The sequence below is a fragment of the Theobroma cacao genome, chromosome 10 (genome assembly GCF_000208745.1).
Source record: "Theobroma cacao cultivar B97-61/B2 chromosome 10, Criollo_cocoa_genome_V2, whole genome shotgun sequence".
Lineage (NCBI taxonomy): Eukaryota > Viridiplantae > Streptophyta > Magnoliopsida > Malvales > Malvaceae > Theobroma > Theobroma cacao.
Genome location: NC_030859.1, coordinates 11,349,087 through 11,369,143, shown reverse-complemented (window position 1 = coordinate 11,369,143; position 20,057 = coordinate 11,349,087). Strand labels below are relative to the sequence as shown.

Below are 20,057 nucleotides of genomic sequence, written 5' to 3'. Positions count from 1 at the left end.
CGCTTTTAGCTCTTCATCTTTGAATTCTAAAACAACTCCTAAATAAATCCTAATTCTACACTTATATGTAATTAATTACATTTTACTAAAGAAACCTCATGGTACATCTAAGGAGAGTTAGGTGAGGAAAAAATTTTACAATCCCAGAAAATCAAGAAAAAGGCAGGGTGCACAGACCCTATTTATTAAATAAATGCCATGATAAAATTTAACCATACATCCATAATCATATTGGGCCTAGTCCATAATCATCAACATTCATCCATCCACATGAACATAAAATTAAAACTATGTCTTATTCTAATTGTTATCATATATGAGAAATATGAAATTAGTGTGTAACTAATTTCGAGTTCATTTTTTAATTCCATGTATGGAAACAGTTTTCCATATAGGGAAAGTCTTTACTAATCAGTATTAGTAATATTATCCATTCCTAATCTCATTAGGATTAGAATTAAAATATTATTACAAATTAAAACATTTTTAATTTGTAATCCTTAAACGTTTTAACTAACTTTTACTATTCTTTTTAAATTAAAGATTATGTGTCTTCAATTATCTAATCTCATTAGATAATTTAAATATAATATTTAAGACAACATTATCTTTAATTATATTTAAGTGTCCTATTCGAATTTCACTACTTAAAAGAAGGAAATTAATTCATGATATTTATGTTGTTCATATTTATTACACTCCCATATTGTAAGATCAAATTCCTACATTTATAGATGTGATTAATTAAATTTTGATATCCTTATTTTAAGAAAATAAATTCCTTAATTTAAATATATCAAAATTTATCTTTTTGAAACTTTTCCATAAGATATTGTTTATTGAATTACTGTTTTTAATTGCACCAATTTATGTTGCAAATATGGAAACTAAAATCCTAAAAACCATCACTTTACAAAATTCTAGTAGCACTGTACTAGTCACGGTTGTGTGGTTTGATGGTACACCAACTCAAAGAATTTAATTCCCAAATTTTAACCATGGTTAGCTAACATATGGAACCTTTCAATATTAAAATTTCATAAATTTTGGACTTGATTTATCTGGTTATAACCCCAAAAAATGTAGCTTATGTATTTTGTACATCGCTGCAATTTTTAGGTTGCATATGTGGCATTATGGTGGCATAAATCAAGGGAATAAATCCCTTAATTTTAGTAATCATTCCAGGCATCTTTTGAACATATTCAAACTTCAAAATTTATCCAAAAGGTACAACAATTGCACAATTTTAGGACTCTTTGAAGATGACTTTCTCAGCAAAATCATGACTTAAAACTAGTTCAGCCATAATCTCACAACCTTTCCTTCATTGTTTTCAGCTGGTAAGTAATCATATTGAAACACTTTCAATGTAGATTATTTCCAAATTTCTTGACTTGAGTTTGATGATTTGGAGTATTGAGAGAAAAATGGAGTTATTTAGAGTTAAATTGGACATATTGGCCAATTTATTGGGTGATAGATCGAATTAGGCCAATACCGTTTAATTTAGGTACACAATTGAATTTATGTAGAACACCATGTTTAGACGATGATCCGAACAATTCGCATTCCATTTCATGCATTCATATAGAGCCTATTTTAGTTTTATAACGGTTTAGCACCAATGTGGTAAATTGCTTGATTATGCACTATGTCTAGGTGGTGAATCCTCCGGTAAGGGCAAATAAGTTGTACCCGAAGATCAATAGTCAGAGTACTCCAAAAGAATTTGAACTCCTAACATTGTGATTAACCTTATTATTGTCTTAATTATCTAAAGTATGTTTTTATCCGATTTTGTAATTTTATGGAAAATGTGATTAAATGAAATGATTTTATAAAATTGTCTTGAAATTGAATGATGGTTTTGAAAATGGAGTAATTGGAGACTATTTGTTGTGTTATAAATCATGGTTTGAATTGAATGGCTTATGATAATGTGGGCATGAGTGGTTGGATAGGTAATTGTGCTAAACATATATGAACTGTTGTGTTGTAAAATAATTGCCAAGTCATGCTGTTGAATTTTATTGAATTGGTGGATTATAAATTAGTCACTGCAGTGGCGGGTTCTATGGACCAGCCTATTAGAGGGGCATGGAATCCCGTTATATTCTTACCTCGGTCGGAGAGGCGCGTAGGGTATCTCTTGGGGTAAAGTTTAGAGTTCACTTCATGCTAAACCACCACGTGAGAGTGAATTTAGCCAACGCCAAGGAACGGTTGTGCTTTTAAACGTAAAAATATGTTTTGTGCGTATATGACTTTTTAAATAGCCTTGACAGTCTCGATTGGATGCCTTTGATCAAGGTATCCCCGAGAATGAGTTTTGGCATGAGCCAAGTTTTTAAGAGATTCATAAGCCTCGTTGTATATTTTGGATGAAATGTAACTAGCTTAGATGATTTGAAATGTGTTTTGATGTTATGAACCATTTGATGATGATCTATTTTAATCGTCTCCATTTACTCGGCTTTAGATATTCTAGATGATATTTGTTTACTCACTGGGATTATATAATCTCATCACCCTCCTTTCCACCCATTTCAGGGTCAAGATAGTTTGTAGATAGCTGATATCGTCGAAGGCTACAATTGGCTTTACTTCTTCAAAAATCGCAGGTTCACAGCCTTCTTTTACTTTTGTCATTTGGGGAGCCCATGTGTCATTGTAAATTAAATTACATACCTTGACTATCTGTATTACAATATGTATGAATTTATTTCGTTTTTACGATACAAAAATTTCTTACAAATAACTCTATAAAAATTGTTTTATAAGAAAATGGAATATTTTATTGAATATTTTTATTATATTCAAATAGTCATAATTTCACTTTAAAGTGAATGTTTTAGACATCTAAACTTATTTTTTATTATGAAATATGTGTTTTGCACTCGCATACTACATTATTAGCTGGTTTCAAAATTTTTAAGGAAAAATGACCAAAATACCCCCGACAGACAAAAATTATTTTTTTATTGTTTTGGTTTAGAAATAGCTTATAATCTTTTAAAATATGATATTAGCAACTGTTGCTCGCAAGGGAGGTGAGAAAATTGATATTAAAGCCTTGCGAGGTTTCGATTGACATTCCGGGTAATGAATGTCTATCGGGACATCGAGGTGGTTGTCATGGGCTCGAGGAGAGTATCAGGTCGTGACAATAACCTACCTAAATACTTTTGGCAAAATCTGTTAACACAGTAGCTTATATCCTTAATAGGGTGTCTATAAGAGCCATGATATCAAAGACCCCATATGAGCTATACAAAAATAGAAAACCAAATATCTCTCACCGTAGGAGCTTTGGTTGCAAATGCTTTGCATTGAACAATGGAAAACAACCTTTAGGAAAGTTTGATGCAAAGAGTGATGAAGCTATATTTCTAGGATATGCATTAAACTCAAAAGCCTATAGAGTCTTCACCATAAGATCTTTACCAGTTGAAGAATCCATCCATGTAGTTTTTGATGAATCTAATACCTTGCAAAAGGAAATTTCTGATGATGAAAATGATACGGATGTCCTTCAAAGACAAATGGAAGAGATGAGTTTAGATGATAAGAAAAATAGTGAAGAAAATACCCTAGGTAAAGAAACAGAACTTCCACCATTAGAAACCTTGCAAAGGATTGAAAATCAACATCATGATCTTCTAAAGAACTTGAGGTACATTAAGGATCATCCACAAGAGCAAATCATAGGTGACATTTCTCATGGAGTTAAAACTAGAAGAGCAACTAGAGAGACATGTGAGTTTTCAACCTTTATCTCTCAAGTTAAGCCTGTAAAGCCCGACCTTATAAAATACTTGTCATGACATACATGTGATGGATAGCATGTTTGCATGCTAGGAGAGTCTTGAAAAATTTACAAAAGTCGGCATTATACCTAGAAGTACAACAAAGTTGATTTAAGCCTCGAACTAGATCAAATAGAGATTTTTAGGTGAAATTGAAAATTTTAAATTTCCAGAATGACTTAAAATGGTGATTCGGAGTTCGAGGACCGATTTGGAGTCAAATTAGAATTTTCATGATTCAAGGGGAAAATGGTCATTTTGCATCCTGAGGTTAAGGCGTGAGTGTTGGATGAATTTTTTGACTAAGATTGATCATTTGGAGTATAATTTGAGTTTGAGAAGTGAAAATTTTTAATTCCGGCATTTTTCTAGCATAAAAGGCAAAATAGTCATTTTGCCACCTCAGGGGCAAAATTGTAATTTTACACACCCAACACTTGTCCAGCATATGGAATTTACCCAATATTATCATGGATAATTGAAGGAAATTTAAGTGGTGGAGAGAGATTGCTTAATAGTTAAGAAATTAAAAATGGACCAATGGGATGGTGACATGTGTTAAGTTTATATCCATTTATTATTTAGCTTTAAAATTAGCAAAACAGCAGCCCATTTTCTCTTCATTATGACCAGCCATAGCAAGAACAAAAAGAGGAAAGGAAAGAACACAAGCCCTAGGTGGGAAAATTGAAGAAAAAGTGTGGGATTTCAAGTAATCAAGCAATCAAAGGTAAAATTTCTTGATTTCATCTTGTGATTTACACTACCCATGCTTTCTTTTTCATTTTCCATGCTTAGAACTCAAGTTTTCATGAGGATACCCTTGCTGGCCGAACACCTAGGAGAGAGAATTTGATGATGTTTTAGTTAGATTTTAAGATATTCTAGTGTTTTTAGTTAGTTAGTGATGTGTAGCATGAAAAACCAACAAGAAAAATTCATTTTCTCCCATTACCCATCATTGGCCAAATTTTCTAGGGAGCATATTGAGTCTGAAATTGATGATATTTCATGATATTTTGGTGGTATTTAATGATTGGTGAGGCTAGAAATTTAATAGGAAATTTTAGCATGAAAATATGAATTTTTACCTAACGTATAGACATGTGTGATTTATGGTTCGGACTGATAAATTGAATCATATTCACAATCATTGAGGTATTTTAAGTATGATTAGAGTGTAGAAAGTGAAAGAAATCGATTTGGAGTTAAATTAGAGGTTTTAGCTAATTACATTGAGAATAGTGCGAATTAGGTCGAATACCGTATTTAAACTGCTATTCGGACATTTTGAATCACATTTCGTGCATTCATATAGATTTATAGAGCCTGAAATAGTTTATATGATAAATTGACACAATTTATTGAAATTCGTGTCACGTATGATGTGTAGGTGGTGAGCCCTCTAACAAGGGTAAAGAGATTGTGCCCTCTAACAAGGGTAAAGAGATTGTGCTCGAAGATCGGGAATAGGAGTATATCAAACTCCTAGTACTGTGAGTAACCTTACTATCATCTTAATTATCTAAAGTAGTTTTTATCCGATTTTGTGATTTTATGAAAAATGAGTTAAATGGTGAATCTTTGTGTTTTGTAACCAAAATGTTTGTAAATAAAATGATTTTATAAATTTTCTTGAAATTGAATGATGGTTTGAAAATAGAGTAATTGGAGACTGTTTTCATGTGTTGTAAATTCATGATTTGAATCGAATGGCTTATGACAATATTTGCATGAATGGCTGAATTGGTCTTTGTGTTGAAATGTATAAACTGTCGTTTGCCTTGAAAGGCTGTGAATTACAATAATTGCCCTGTCATGCTATTACAAATTTTATTGAATTGGTGGATTATATATTAATTAATCACTGCAGTAAGGGGCTTCTGTGGACCAGCCTTTTAGAGGGGCACGGTAAACCCCACTATTTCTTACCTCGATCGGAGAGGTGCGTAGGGTATCTCCTAAGGTAAAGTTTAGGGTTCACTTCATGCTAAACCACCACGTGAGGGAGAACTCAGCAAACGCCAATGAATGGCTATGTTTTTCTAAATAAAAACATGATTATGTGTACATAACTTTTTAACAACCTTGGCGGACTCGGTTGGATGCTCGACGCAAAGTTGATGCGTACATAACAGTATGATGACTTATTTTATTTGTCTCTGTTTACTCGACTTTAGATGGTTTAGATGGTATCTGTTTACTCACTGGAATTTTATAATCTCACCACCCTCCTTTTCAACCATTTCAAGCCCGAGGTAGCTTGTGGATAGCAGATATTGTCAGGGATTATAGTTGGCTTTACTACTCCAAAAATTGTAGGTTTACTATCTTTGTACACTTTTATTCCTTGTGGGCCCACTAGTCACTGTAAAGTAAATTTCATATTCCGGTTTTCTGTATTATAGTACGTATGAATTTATTAAGCTTTTACATTACAAAAATTATTTACCGATGACTCTATAAATATTGTTTTACAATAAATTAGAATATTTTATTGAATATTTTTATTTTATTCAAATAGTTACAATATCATTTTTAATAAATGTTTTAGACACCCAAATTTATTTTAAATCATGAAATATGTGTTTTCCACTCATCTACTACATTTTTAGCTGGTTTCAAAAATTTTGAGAGAAAATGACGAAAACACCCCTATGAGGTGAAAATTATTTTTCCACTGTATTGAAGGGGAAAAAGCTTAAAATTCTTTGAAAATGAGGTTTGGCGATGATTACTCACAGGGGAGATGAGAAAAGTGGTACTAAAGCCTTGCGGGGTTTTGGTTGGCACCTCGGGTAACGAATGTCTATGGAGATGTCGCAGCGGTTGTCAGGGGCTCGAGGGGAATACTGGGTCGTGACAGAGCCTAAGAATTTTAAGGAGGCAGAAAAAGAGGAAAGCTGGATAGTGGCCATGCAAGAGGAACTTGATCAATTCAAAAAAAACCATGTGTGGTCATTAGTTTCTAGGCCTTTAAACCACCCCATTGTTGGTACAAAATAGGTGTTTAGAAATAAGGTAGATGAGCAAGGAAATGTAGTTAGAAACAAAGCTACGTTAGTGGCTCAAGGATATAACCAAGAGGAAGGAATTGACTATGATGAAACCTTTACACCGATTGCTGGGATAGAAGCCATAAGGTTGTTGCTTGCTTTTGCATGCTTTATGAACTTTAAACTGTTTCAAATGGATGTAAAAAGTGCATTTTTAAATGGTTTCATTCAAGAAGAAGTTTATGTTGAGCAACCTTCTGGATTTGAAGACTTTAAAAAACCAGATCATGTTTTCAAACTTCATAAAGCCTTGTATGGATTGAAACAAGCTCCTAGAGCTTGGTATGAGAGGCTTTCAAAATTTCTATTTGAAAAAGGTTATGTTAGAGGTAGTATTGATACAACATTGTTCATCAAAAGATACTTAAATGATTTAATTGTTGTTCAAATTTATGTGGATGACATTGTATTTGGTGTAACTTGTCACGACCCAATTTTTGGGCCATGACCCATGCATGGGCCCAATGGACATAGCCTACTAAGCCCAAGCAAGCCTATTTATATACTTCTACTCATCATACCGTCAACTATTCTGACATTTACATCTCATAATCTCAACCCTTAAGTACTTTAATAATAAATTATAACAATCAAAAACTGCATTTATGTTAGCCCAAAATAACATTAACTATTGCCACTCATGGTGGCTTTACCAATCCAAATATACATATATGCTCTAAAGCATACATCTTAGCACTTTACATCACATGTACGAATTTACAAACAAAAATGACTCTAGGCTTCCAGCGGAATGACCAAGGTGAAGGTGCGGCTACGGAATGCCAAGATACCTACCAAGGATACGAATCTATGAGGGCACCTCAACTTAGTTACTGGCTACCTCTTGATTTGAAAATATGAAGTTGAAAACGGTGAGTATAAACCCAGTGAGTGAACAAATGAAGGGAACAAGCAAGCGATAAGGAAAATTTAAAGAAAACATGATGCATTTATTTTTCAAAAACAATGCAATTTAGTTTAGTTCTTATTAAAACCCCTCATTAAAACCCTTAATTGGTTAATCACTTGATGAAAAGGGTCCATGCACAAAAAAGGATTCGAAGAGTGAAAACTTTAATAGTATTCAAGCAAGTCAAGCCAAGTAAAATGACGGGTCTTCAGGGGCGAATGCCTTTCCGCTGCAGTGAAATTTAGCTCAAATTGTCAACTGGCCTAGGGTTTCTCACCAAAACCCCTCATTCAAACTTAATTAATTTATTCCTTGATGTTGGAAGTCCATGCTCAACCATGATGTTAAAGAAATGGAAAATGTGGCAAAAGCCAACAAGGTAGCATGATGGACATAAAGTTTCATGCTGCAGCCAAAAAGCATTCTCGCTGTAGCGAGATTCAGGCAGCAAAACAGAAAGTTTCTCACTGCAGTGAAATTCAAGCGAAAAAACATAAAGTTTCTCACTACAGCGAGAGTCCATTCTCGTTGTAGCGAAATTCAAGCAGAAAATAGAAAGTTTCTCACTGTAGCGAGAATGAGTTTTTGCTGCAACGAGTTGCAGGAAGCTAAAATAGAAAGTTTCTCGCTACAGCGAGAAACAGGGCAGTTAAATAATGATTGACCTCCTTTGTACTAAACATCCATTTAATGCTACAATAAAATCAATCTGCAAGTAATTGGAAAATTTTCAAGATTCATCATGCCATACAATCACATATTACAATCATGGTCTTTCTATTACATATACATATACTTAAACATATATCAATTTGTATACCATCCCATGTCACCCAACTCATGTGCATCCCCTCACCTCGTGCACATAGTCGGAGTCATCGTATGCATCCCCCTATATCATGCACAGTTAATGCCATCATGTACATCCCCCCACATCGTGCACACGGGCAATACACCATCCATCTCCCTCACAACCGTCATCACCAGCATGTGCATCCCCCCACATCATGCACACGCACGGTTATGATTATCACACAATGTCAACCATCAATGCACAACCTATATATATATATATACCAACATAATGTAGTAGTACGTGAATCCATAACAGCCACATATCACAACATAGAGACAATTTATCTGGGGCTTGTTCCCATTCATAATTTAATGAAAATCCAAGTAAAATCATTTAAATGCTTCATCCTAACACATATGTATTTCCCAAAAACACTTTGATGCAAGTTCACTCACCGGTGTTTGTTGAACCTTTAGTTAACTCTAACTTCCTTAATGGTCCAATTGGGGTTAAAGGGCCTCGTTGGAACCTATCAGACACCAAAAACATCATAGCCAATCCAATTTACATTAATATTGCTCCAAAAGCTATTTCCTAAATCAAGCTTCAATAGCCCTTCCTATCTACCTTCCAATTACCGTTTGATTAGTTATTTAGTTTCTCTTCTCTAGTAACACTAGAAATAGATAAACAACTTCAGCAATAACACAACTCATTACTTCAATTATTAACGATTATCAACAACTTAAAACTTCTCACGTCCCAAATTTCGGGCCATGATCGGCGCATGGGCCCAATGGACGTAGTCCACTAAGCCCAAGCAAGCTTATTAATATGACATGTTCATCATTCCATCATAAACTGCTAAGTCACATTTCATAACTTAGAATCAAAATAATATTAAACATTGCCACCTCATACTGGCATACCAAACAAGTGTATATACATTGTTTACAACATGTATCTTAATAATTTACATTAGGTTCGTCTATACACAACAAAAGAATACTCGACTTCCAACGGAAAGACTCGGATGAATGTACAACTACTGAATGCCGAGACACCTACCAAAAGATGGATACAAGTCTACGAGGACACCTCGTCCTAGTTACCGGCTACCTCTTAATCTGAAAACATGAAGTTGAAAACAGTGAGTATAAACCCAATGAGTGAACAAGATAGGGAACAAGCATACCATAAGGAATGTTTAACAAAATCATGATGCATTCATTTTACAAAACAATGTAATTTATCTTAGTTCTTATTTAGCCGCTCATGTAAACCCCACATGAGTAAATCACTTTATGAAAAAGAGTCCATGCTCAACAAAGGATTTGGAGAGTGAAAACTTTAATAGCAATCTTGCAAATCAAGTCAAGTAAACGACGGGTCCTCGCTGTAGCGAAGTTAGAATTCAAGTTATTAGCTGAACGAGGGTTTCTCAACCGACTAAGGGTTTCTCTCAAAATTTCCTCATTCCAAACTTAGTTAGATAATCCCCAAACATGTTGGAAGTCCATGCTCCACTAGGGTATAAATGAAATAGAAAAAATATGGCAAAAACCCACAAGATAGCAAAATTGACAGAAGGTTTCTTATTGTAGTGAAATTCAGCTAATGAAACAGAGAGTTTCTCACTGCAGCAAGATCAGTTCTGGTGAAGGCCCTCAAACCCCAAAGTTTCTCGCTACAGCAAGATTCAGCGAGAAACAAGGCACCACAAAAAATCCCCCATTTCCCTCAAGCAAAGGCCACCCTGTTCACATGACCAACACAACATAAAACTCATATAATTTCCCAAAGTTTAACATGTCCATTTCACATGCATTTCAACCATATACCATATTATGAACTTTCTATAACTCTCACATCAACATATACATACATCATCATCATGTGTGCACTCCCTACTCGCACACTTCATCATCGTCATCTGTGCACTCCCTACTCGCACACTCTATCATCATCATGTGTGCACTCCCTACTCGTACACCTCAACATCCTCACCCAACATCATTCATCAATACACAACACATATTCATAAGGTATATACCAACATAATAATAAACACAAGGATTCATCCTTATGCACGTTTTCCATTTCAGAATATCAAAAACATTTAATCAAGGCTTGTTCCCTAGCACACATTTTCAAAGACAAGTTGGATAAAATCATTCACATTTCCCAAAACAAGTTTGAAATGCAAATCTACTCATCAATATTTTGTTGAGCCTTTAACTGACTCTAACTTCACTAATGGTCCAATTGGGACAGTGTGGCTTCATTGGAACCTATCATCACATTAACATCACCATTAAGTCAAGCTACATACTTATGAATTCTAAAAGCTTTTCTTAGCTAGCTTTCATTTGCCATTAAATGGCTTTGCATTTTCGCTATCTTATCACTCCAAAGTGAATTAACAATCTCAACTACAAAATATTCACAAATCAAATCTTTAGTCATTCTCAACACTGAAAACCCAATACTAATTGACTACTCACCTTGATAGCTTTGTAACTTTGAACTTCTTTCCAACAATTTCTAAGCTATTATAGGGGCTTTTTCTCTTTTTCTCTCCCTAAACACCTAGTTAGTGAGAGAAAGTATGGAAGTGGAGAATTTTCAAGGGTTTTAAAGTGAGAGAGTGAAGAATACAAGGGTTGTAGTAAAAAAGGCACAAAGGTATGAAAATTAGAGCTAGAGAGAGAAAGTTATGAAAGCTTCACATCAAGCTTTAATGTAGGGTGGAAGCCACTTGAAAGAGAATAAGGAAAAAGAAAAGAAGCTGCTGGAAAATGGGAGAAGAAGCTGCTAGAAGAAAGATATTTATAGCTCATACTTATCCAACTCCCTTTGAAATTACCAAAATGCCCCTCCACATATTAGCTTATTCTCTGCCAATCTTTTATGAAATCTTTTACTCTTTTGACACTGGGCCAAGGTCCATAATGGTCTAGAAATGCTCGGGTTCATGAAACTTAAAAATTCTAACCCGAGGTGAAAAATGACCATTTTGCCCCTACCATGAAAGTCATCAAAATTTTTGTTTCCTTGGCATTTTACCTGTATTTTCATCATTCATTTATGCCTTAGGCCTACTTAGGCCATAATATTATTTAAAATCTTACTTTTATGGGCTTACTAAGAAAATGATGAAATTACCCCTAATTAGGGATATCGCATGTACTTCTATCTACGAGTCTATAAGAGTCAAGATCTCACAAAACCACTCTTAATTCATCACTCACCTTGGTGGATAATAATGAAATTCCTTTTCAAAATTCTTCCAAGCTATTGTAAAAGTTCCTTCTTTCTCTCTCTAAACACCTAGCTAGTGAGAGAAAGTATGGAAGTAAGATTTTTCAAGGGTTTTAAAGTGAGAGAGTGAAAGAGCACAAAGGTTCTATGAAAAGTGCACAAAAGCATGAAAATTGGAGCTATTTTGAGAAAGGTTATGGAGGTTGCATAACAAGCTTCCATGGAGGGGGAAACAAACGATGGAAGGAAGAAGAAGAAGAAGCTGCTGGAAAGAAAGATTTTTATAGCTCAAGCTTATCCAATCTATTCTTAAATTACGAAAATGCCCTTAACAAGTTAGCTTTGTCTTCCTCTAATACTTTGTGCAATCTCTTTACTCTTTTGACATCTAGACAAAGTCCATAAAAGTCTAGAAATACTCGAGTTTACGAAAACTTAAAATTTTGACCCGAGATAAAAAATGACCATTTTACCCCTACCTTGGAAATCATCATTTTTTTTATTTTCTTCTCTAGTTTACCCTTATTTTCGTCATTCATCTATGCCTTAGGCCTCAATATTGTTTGAAAGTTTACTTCTAGGGGCTTACTAGGGAAATGATAAAATTACCCCTGGCCCGTTTTATCGCGGCTGCAGCTAGTTATGAGTCTATAAGGATCAAGGTCTCACACAACTAATAAGGCTTTATATGCAAGAACTTTGCTAAATAGATGCAGGGGGAATTTGAGATAAGCATGATGGGTGAGCAGAAGTACTTTCTTGGCCTTCGAATCAAATAAAGTGAAAAAGGAATCTTCATCAACCAAGAAAGATACATTTAAGACATGCTCAAAAGATTTGATTTGCTGAAGCTAAAATCAATTTGCACACCACTGAGTCCATCCACCGGACTTGATGTAGATGAAAAAGAAAATGATGATGATCAAAAGCTCTATAGAGCTATGATCGAATCACTACTCTATTTAATAGCCAACAGGCCTGATATCCAATTCTCTGCATGTTTGTGTTCTCATTTTCAATCTCAACCCAAGGAATTACACCTGACTACTGTTAAAAGAATTTTTAGATACCTTATAGACATACAAACTTTAGGCATATGGTATTCTAGAGAATCATCCTTTAGTTTAGTTGGATATTCGGATGCTGATTTTGCTGGCAGCAAAATGGATAGAAAAAGCATTAATGGAACTTGCCAGTTTCTAGGTAGTATGCTTGCGTCATGGCCAAGCAAATTTAGTTGCTTTGTCCACAACTGAAGCTGAATATGTATCCTTAGGTAGCTACTATGCTCAAACCTTATGGATTAAACAATAACTAAAGGACTATGGAATATCAATGCATAACATACCAATACATTGCGATAATACAAGTGCAATCAACATTTCAAAAAATTATGTACAGCATTCTAGGACTAAGCATATTGAGATTAGACATCACTTTGTTAGATATCACATAGTGAAAGGTGACATTAAAATTGAGTTTGTAAATACTTTACATCAATTAGCTAACATCTTCACAAAACCCCTAAATGAGGAAAGATTTTGTGAGATTAGGAGAAATTTAGGGATGGTTAGTGTGTAGGAGCTTTAGGAAAAATTCTGAAATTTTCTCAAAGGACAGTAGGCACTTTGTCGACTAAGAGAGGCACTTAGTCAACTGAGAGCATTCTGTCTCTTTAAATAATAAGACTCAGTCAAATAAAGGAAAAAGGAATAAAATAAACAAAAGAAATTGTTTATCGGGTAATAAAACAAAGAAGAAAAACCGCTTAGGCAAAAACTGAGTTTAGAGGGAAATTTCAAATTTCAAAAAAAGAGGCTACTGATTACATTTAAAGAGGGGGAGACAGACAGTTTTTTATAGAATTTAACTACTCCAAACTTTTTTTCTCTACATTTTCTCTACATTTTCTCTCTTCTAAAATTGACCCACCAAAAATTGAATCCCTCTCCTCTCAAACTCCAAAACCCTGAGTCAAAAATCCTTCAAACCAAATGGCAAAATCGAGACAATCTTAAGAAGCTCTGGACAAGAAAAGAGGAAGCGGCCATTGGAGGAAAGTTCACAATCCGTAATATAGAAGAAAAAGAAAAAGATTCTGCAAACCTTTGAAATCGAAAAGTCCGGAAATAAGCTAACTAAAAAGGGTCACAAAACAAAAAAAAAAGAAAAAGAAGGGAAAATCGTTTAAGAAATGCCATATCCCATCCTCCAAATTTAGAAACAAAGCCAATGAAGATACATACAGGACATTAGAGAATGTGTTATGACCCAAATTTCGGGTCATGACCGGCGCATAGGTTCAATAGACGTAATCCACTAAACCCAAGCAAGCCTATTATTTATCTTACTTATGACTCTATCTATTATCACTAAGTCCTATTTCATGACTTTGAATCAAAATAGTGATATACATTGCCAACTCGTACTGGCATTACTCTTTTAAAATTTACATTAAGTTCATCTATACATAACAAAATAATACTCGAGTTCCAGCGGAGTGACTCGGATGAATATACAGCTACTGAATGCCGAGACACCTACCAAAAGATGGACACAGGTCTACAAGGACACTTCGTCCTAATTATCGACTGCCTCGTGATCTGAAATCATGAATTTGAAAATGGTGAGTATAAACCCAGTGAGTGAACAAGGAAGGGAACAAGCAACAATTAGGGAAAATTTAAAATCATGATGCACTTGTTTCAAAACAATGCAATTTAGTTCATTCCTATTTAAAACCCCTCCAAACCCTAGAGTTTTTCGCTACAGCGAGCATGAATTTCGCTGCAGTGAAAACAGAGCAACAAGAGAAACATTTTTCCTCACTCAACAAAAAGCCATCCTGCTAAACTAATAAAATCAACCTAAAATTCATGAAAATTCTCAAAGTACAATGTGTCAACTTTCATGTACATTACAACCATAAATCATTGTCCATTAATTTGCTATATCACACATATTTACATATGTATATATATATACGTATATACCCATCATCATCATCTCACCAACCCATCATCATCATCACCAGCTCATCATCATCATCACCAGCTCATGCGCACTCCCTACTCGCACATGGCTGGGTCATCACCGGGTTATGCGCACTCCCTACTCGCACATAACCTGGTCATCCTCGGCTTATGCGCACTCCCTACTCGCACATAGTCGAGTCAACATAATTACACAACATTATATTCAAGCATATATGTATATCAACATAATGCAGCCACATAGAAATCCATAATAACCACATTTCATAACATAAACCTTTTCTCAAAAGCTTGTTCCCAAGGCATTCATTTTCATGAAAAATTGCATAAAATCATTCAAACACTTTGTTCAAAACAGTCATATTCCCAAAACAATTTTGATAGGCAGTCCACTCACAGGTGTCGAAAATCCGGATTCCGGGTGAACTCTGACTAATAGTCCTCAGGCGTAATTCCTTTGCCTTTTCCGGACGTCTCACCACCTTGACAAATAACAAAGTCGAGGAATTTACTATATTGTCCCTAAATTGATATAAATTAATTTAAACTACTAATGCTTGATATGTAAATGCAAAAATATGTCCGATTACCGCTTAATCACGGTATCGATTAAATTCGACCGATCACCCGATTAATCGGCGATTGTGTCCAAATCACCTCCAAATTAATTCATTTCTCCTCTAATACCTTAATTTACCACATACATTTAAATAAAGCCAAATTCAGCATTAGAACCCTCACAGTTCCTTATAGAAAAATTTGGTCATTTGGTGCACTAGCATCGAATTTTTTTCTACATAACCGTTTCACCTTAATTCATCATTTTCCATGCCATTTTCCTTGAAATAAAAACAATCCCCCATTGATATTCAGCCCTCATGGTTCGGCCAACAAGGAACCCTAGAGAAATTGAATATTTCTTTTGTGTTTTTGTTCATAACCATGCTTAACTATCCCTAAACACTAACATAGTCTAAAATCAAATTATTCCAACAACAATTCCTCTTCCATACCCATTTTTCAGAATTGAATTCATCATGATAACTCAATATTCAACCATGGAAATCAAGAACAAAAGCATGGGTAAGCTAGGTATCAAGGAGAAAAAGTAAATTTTTAACTTACCTAGCTTGTTTCCTTGATTTCTTCACTTTTTCTTTGAATTTCCACCTAGGTTTTCTTGTTTTTCCTTTTGTTCTCCTTTTTTCTTGTTGCTGGATGCCTAGGCCGAATATGGTGAGGGAATTGGGGATTTAATGGGCTGATTTCTATAGAAAATAATAAAATAATCAAGCATGCCATGTGTCACATGCTTATTGGCCCAATTTTTAACTTTTTGACTTTTTCTTCTTAATTTTCCACCACAAATATTCTAGTATTTATCCAATCCTACCACAATTAAAATCCCTTGGTCTTGACAGGTGCTGGGGCAAAAAATTTATCGATTTGCCCTCGGGACGAAAAAATTACGATTTTGCCCCTATACTCTAAAATGTACCAGAATCACATTTTTTATACTTTTCAACCTCAAATAACACTAATATTGATCAATATTAACCAAATGGGGCAAAAAAATTTTTTTATAAAAATTTCTGTTTAGTCCTCTAGTGGCAAAATTACATTTTACCTTTGTGCTCCAAAAATACCGAGAATCAAAATTTTTTACTGCTAAACATCATTTATACTCCAATAATCATAATTATATTTCATATAATTATTCTTGGTCAAATGTGATCAAATCTTGGATAAAAATCTCCATTAAATCATCAAATGGCAAAATGATCATTTTGTCCCTAATTGGACAATTTTCCTGATGGACTCCAAACTGGACCTTGAACTCCGAATCACTATTCTAAGCCATTTTGTGGGTTTTAAAATTTTCAAATTCCTGTTAGAATTTCTATTTGAACTAGTTCAAGGCTCAATTTAACCTAGTTGTACCACTCGGTACAGTACCGTCTTTTAATTGAGCTTGACAGGGTCTCACAGAATGCCCCTATCATTTGTGGTAAATACATTGACTGAGACAGTTTTAATGAAATTCCATAAATTCAAACAAGCTTATCAGATTATTTTGAGGAATTAAAACTGAAGGAGTTTAGTACATTTAAGAATCGATCCTACAGTGCTAGTTTAGTTAAAGAATTTTATGCAAGTATAGCACTAGATAAGGATGAACTTGAGGATTCTGATGATTATATTGAAGATGGTCAGAATGTCTTTTTGAATGGAAGGAATTTACTATTACTGCTGCAAATTTAGGAAGCCTACTCAAAATCAAATGTGAGGAGGGTGAGTTTGAATTCCCTGAAATTTATGACCCCTCATCTCTATGGAAAATTATCACAGAAAAGAAGGAAAAACACTCTTCCAAAAGTAATGTCGGCCTTATTACAAGTCCTCAAATTAGAATTTTGCATTACTTTGTTGCTACAAACATTCATGGCAGGAGTGAAAGTTTTAGCTACATTAGTGTCCAAGATTTATGGCTAATGGAGCATGCATTCAGTGGTGTTTCACTTAATCTGGGCAAATTTATGATTGAGAGAATGAGAGGAGCATGTAGACTGGAGAAAATAAATTTGCCTTATGGAAATATCATCATGTCTCTAGTGTACAAGGAAGGTATTTAGAGCTTTAGGTATGAAGCAGATAAAGTAAAAAGTAAAGATCAAGCCATTTACCTTGGAATTTTGCCTAAAATGGGGTATAAGCTAGATGGAGAAACCTTTGTTAAAACCCCCAAGGTTGCTCTCAGAAAAAAAGCTTCTCTCCCGGCACATCCTGAAGTATCCTTATCTCAATTTTCTAATGAAATGCTCTTTAATCTCCTTATGAGGATAAATGGGAAGCTTACTAACCAAGCAGTAAGAATGGAGAAAATTGAAGGAAAAATGGCAGAATCGGAAAAAATGTTGGAGGAAAAAGGAAAAATGCCTATTGAACCTACTGCTGTAGATAGCTCTGTAACTCCTAGTCTTGCACCAGTTAGACAGGGTGCTGAGGGTTCTGTTTTCCAAGCCGAGGGTCATGAACCTGAAGTAGATCAACCAAGGAAAACCCTCGCATCTGAACCCTAATAGAAAGTTGAATCAGAACAAGGAACTGAGGTACTTGGCTCACTAGATGAAAATCCCCCATTCCCTCCAAAACCTCAAAAAGAGCAGCTTTCTCCTCCAAATTCTGAGGAAGTATCAATTATGGATGTCTTTCATCAAATGGTCAAAGAAGAGCAAGCAGAAAAAGAAGCAGCTGAAGCACAAGCACAGAAGTTTGCATTCATTGAACCAACTCCCACATCAGAAAAACTATCGGGTAAAGGAAAAGAAAAAGCTCCTGCAGCTTCACAGGCCCAATCAAAACCACTTGGTAAAGGCATGACGACAATGGCCACCAAGACCAAATTCCTCAAAAGAAGAAAATACTCCAGAATTCCTGAAAAGGCTAAACCATCAGTCATCTTTTCTCCTCAAGAACCCTTGGAAATTCCAAATAAATCATCCCTTGAACCCTCACCACAAAAATAAGCACCAGAACCATCTCTTGAACCCCTAAATGTAAAATATTTTATAGATAAATCCCCTCTGTCATCCTCTTCAGAAGATGCTTAGTCATCCTTAAGATTTGATGATGACAAAAAGAGGGAGAATTAGGGTACAATTAAGGTACAGAGTTTAAGGGAGAACTAGGGGCAATTAGGGGTAATTAAGGAATATTGACTGTTGTTTCTATTTTCCTACTGCTTTTGCTTTGACAGTTGAACAATTAAATTTGACTTTGCTAATACATGTTTTTGAATGCTAATAGACATTACTGTTTATGTTTTTGGATATTGACAAGCTGATGGTTAAATGTTTAAATCTGTTGTTAAGTTTCTGCCATTGAGTTGTTGAGCTTTCGTCATTGAGTTTCTACTGCTGTTTTGAGATTTGGTACTGATATTGGGCTGATAAAATGATATTATGAATGAAATGTGTTTATGGATGCATATGGATGCTGATCATAGTATATCTGTTGAATAATTAATTGCAAAAATAATGCTATACACTGTTAACAGATACTACTGAAATATTAATGATAATCTATCAACAGTCACCTACTGTCAATCACTCTAGATATCTGCATGTACATATATATTTTGAATGTATAATGTCATTTTCTATATGACAAGAATAAAAAATTTTGCTGGAATGAATAAGTAAAATAAGCACACACTAAGGGGAGCACACACTTAGGGGGAGAAATCCTCATATTGTGCTGAACAAAAAGGAACAAATAGACACCATGTTGTTAATTAAGGAATGTTTTGTCATCATCAAAAAGGGAGAAATTGTTGGCTCCATTAGTTTTTGATGATAACAAAACATTCCCATTCATTTGTGTTTAATAATTCTACTTGAGTGTGCAGGACAAAAACTGTATGCAAATAGTAAATCAATCATTCAAATGCGCATATTAAAGATCATAGGAATAAGGAAGCTATAATTGACCAATGAGACAAAAGCCCCTTAGTTGAATAATGAGGAGTAGTGGTTGGCTAAAATTCAAATTGAAAGAATGGCGGGCTCAAGAATATTGGGAAACAGAAAAGGCTTAGCCGACCAAGAAATGGGTTAGTTGACTAAGAGCCTACTGCAAAAAATATAGACCTCAAGACAGTAGCAACTTAATCGACTAAGATGGAAGTTAGTCAACTAAGTGCTCACTACCAGAAACTGAGATCAAGAGACAAAAACGACTTAGTCAACTAAGAGTGCAGTTAGTCAACTAAGAGCATTCTACCAAAAAATTTGAAATGTGCACTAGAAGATAGATTAACAGCTAGAATTACAGCAAAACTATTTCCAACTGTCAAAAACTGCCTAATACTGATCAGAGCTGATTTTCCAAGTATTTAAGAGGCTTCCAATAGCTAGAAATGTAATGAAGGCTTACAAGAAATAAAAGAGCTAAAAACTAGCAAATATTCTCTACTCATTTACTACAATCAACTCATATCTTTGTAATTGTGATCTGCATTTCAATTTGTACCACTTAGATCAACCTTGTGATCATAGGTATACTCTTATCACTTCTTTCCTTGTATTCTTAGAGTGAAGGAGTCACTCTAAGGGATTGATTCAAGCTAGGATTGCTTGATTGAGTATGGGTTCTAACTTAGCCTGAAAAGTTTGGTGTTGAGTTTTTGTTGATTCCGATAAAAATTATTATGAAAGGTTTTGGCTAAGCCTG

General features: G+C 34.7%; 1 protein-coding gene and 1 long non-coding RNA gene across 2 annotated transcripts; one reads left to right on the top strand and one right to left on the bottom strand.

The window, feature by feature from the left end:
- On the bottom strand, positions 14,947 to 15,981 carry LOC108663775. Its single transcript, XR_001929797.1, has 3 exons — positions 15,951 to 15,981; positions 15,223 to 15,307; positions 14,947 to 14,986 (listed from the first exon to the last, which is right to left on the bottom strand). It is a non-coding gene; the product is annotated as an uncharacterized LOC108663775 (long non-coding RNA).
- On the top strand, positions 17,528 to 18,352 carry LOC108663620. Its single transcript, XM_018128835.1, has 2 exons — positions 17,528 to 17,866; positions 17,909 to 18,352. Exons 1-2 carry the CDS (start codon positions 17,528 to 17,530, stop codon positions 18,350 to 18,352), a joined length of 783 nt encoding a protein of 260 aa, XP_017984324.1.

Bases quoted from the DNA above. Each gene is read 5' to 3' on its own strand.
- LOC108663620 (XM_018128835.1), top strand. From the start codon at position 17,528: ATGGGGTATAAGCTAGATGGAGAAACCTTTGTTAAAACCCCCAAGGTT. The intron at 17,867-17,908 runs GTAGATCAACCA...GAACCCTAATAG, and splicing joins CCGAGGGTCATGAACCTGAA to AAAGTTGAATCAGAACAAGG.